This window comes from Opisthorchis viverrini (genome assembly GCF_000715545.1).
Source record: "Opisthorchis viverrini unplaced genomic scaffold opera_v5_4331, whole genome shotgun sequence".
Taxonomy (NCBI): domain Eukaryota; kingdom Metazoa; phylum Platyhelminthes; class Trematoda; order Opisthorchiida; family Opisthorchiidae; genus Opisthorchis; species Opisthorchis viverrini.
The window spans coordinates 1-938 of record NW_008757006.1 but is presented as its reverse complement, the minus strand read 5'-3'; the positions used below and the strand labels follow the sequence as shown (position 1 = coordinate 938).

Genomic DNA, 938 nt, shown 5'->3' with positions numbered 1-938 from the left:
GATACTTTCAGGCTAATTTTTGATGGCAGCTGGTGCCTGGCCGTTGCAATACGGACTCCCGGAGGTGTGGCGCTCTAAGTTTGGAAGGTGAGCTCCGAGGCGCCAGCGAGGTAACTGAATCATAAATGTGTTGAAGCGCTTTCTCGTTGTATTTGTGAATTTTGCGCTGCAGGCAAACAGGGTGCCTCAGGACTTCAATGGATGACAAATTCATGTTGACCAAGGATTAGTCCTAGGGCAGCACCTTTAAGCTTTGTCAGAAGTTCCGGGAATTTGTGCGGAATGTCTAGGCGCTTATGTTAATGCTAGGGGAATTCGGACAAGAGAGGTTGAAGGCAGTGAACCGAGTAGTTTTGGGCTCCACACACATTTAGGGACTGACCACAGGGACGGACCAGTGAGCGGCCACGAAGTGATCTCAATGGGGCATCATATTCCTCTCAACTGAATTATTTCAAACAAACAAGATCACTTATATTGAGGTGACAGAAATAATCGAGAAAAGAGAAACGTATGTGACCAATTTTGCATTGTGCGGCAACATTTACATTCATAAACCGGCGTGAACTACATGCGCGTTAATACCTCCTGAAATGTGTAATGTTAGATGAAAGAAGTGGTTGTTTGTTAACCTTCACCACACTGCACTCATTTTGAGCAGTTTTTTTGCCGATTATGATGAAAATACTAATAAACGGCCAGATACATAAATCTTTCTGGCTCCTAACTTGTGTGTCGGCAGACATTCCTTTAAATATGTACCACAAAGACGGTTTCATTCTCTACATCATTGCTTGTGCACGTTGGTCGCTAACGTTTGGAGAAAACGGCCGATTCACCAGGGACGAGAAGACGGACAACAGCCTGTATTTCTATGCTGGAGGTGGTCGAGTACCTGTTGTGCTGAGTGAGGCGGCTGGACTCAGCGGCAATGCGCT

The 938-nt window shown here is 45.8% G+C and overlaps 1 protein-coding gene across 1 annotated transcript; it reads left to right on the top strand.

The window, feature by feature from the left end:
• Positions 1 to 759: 759 nt before the first annotated feature.
• Positions 760 to 936, top strand: T265_16090 (hypothetical protein; the record flags this gene model as incomplete). Its single annotated transcript, XM_009179598.1, has 1 exon — positions 760 to 936. A coding segment is annotated over one exon (177 nt), but the record flags the coding sequence as incomplete, so codon positions are not given.
• Positions 937 to 938: the final 2 nt, after the last annotated feature.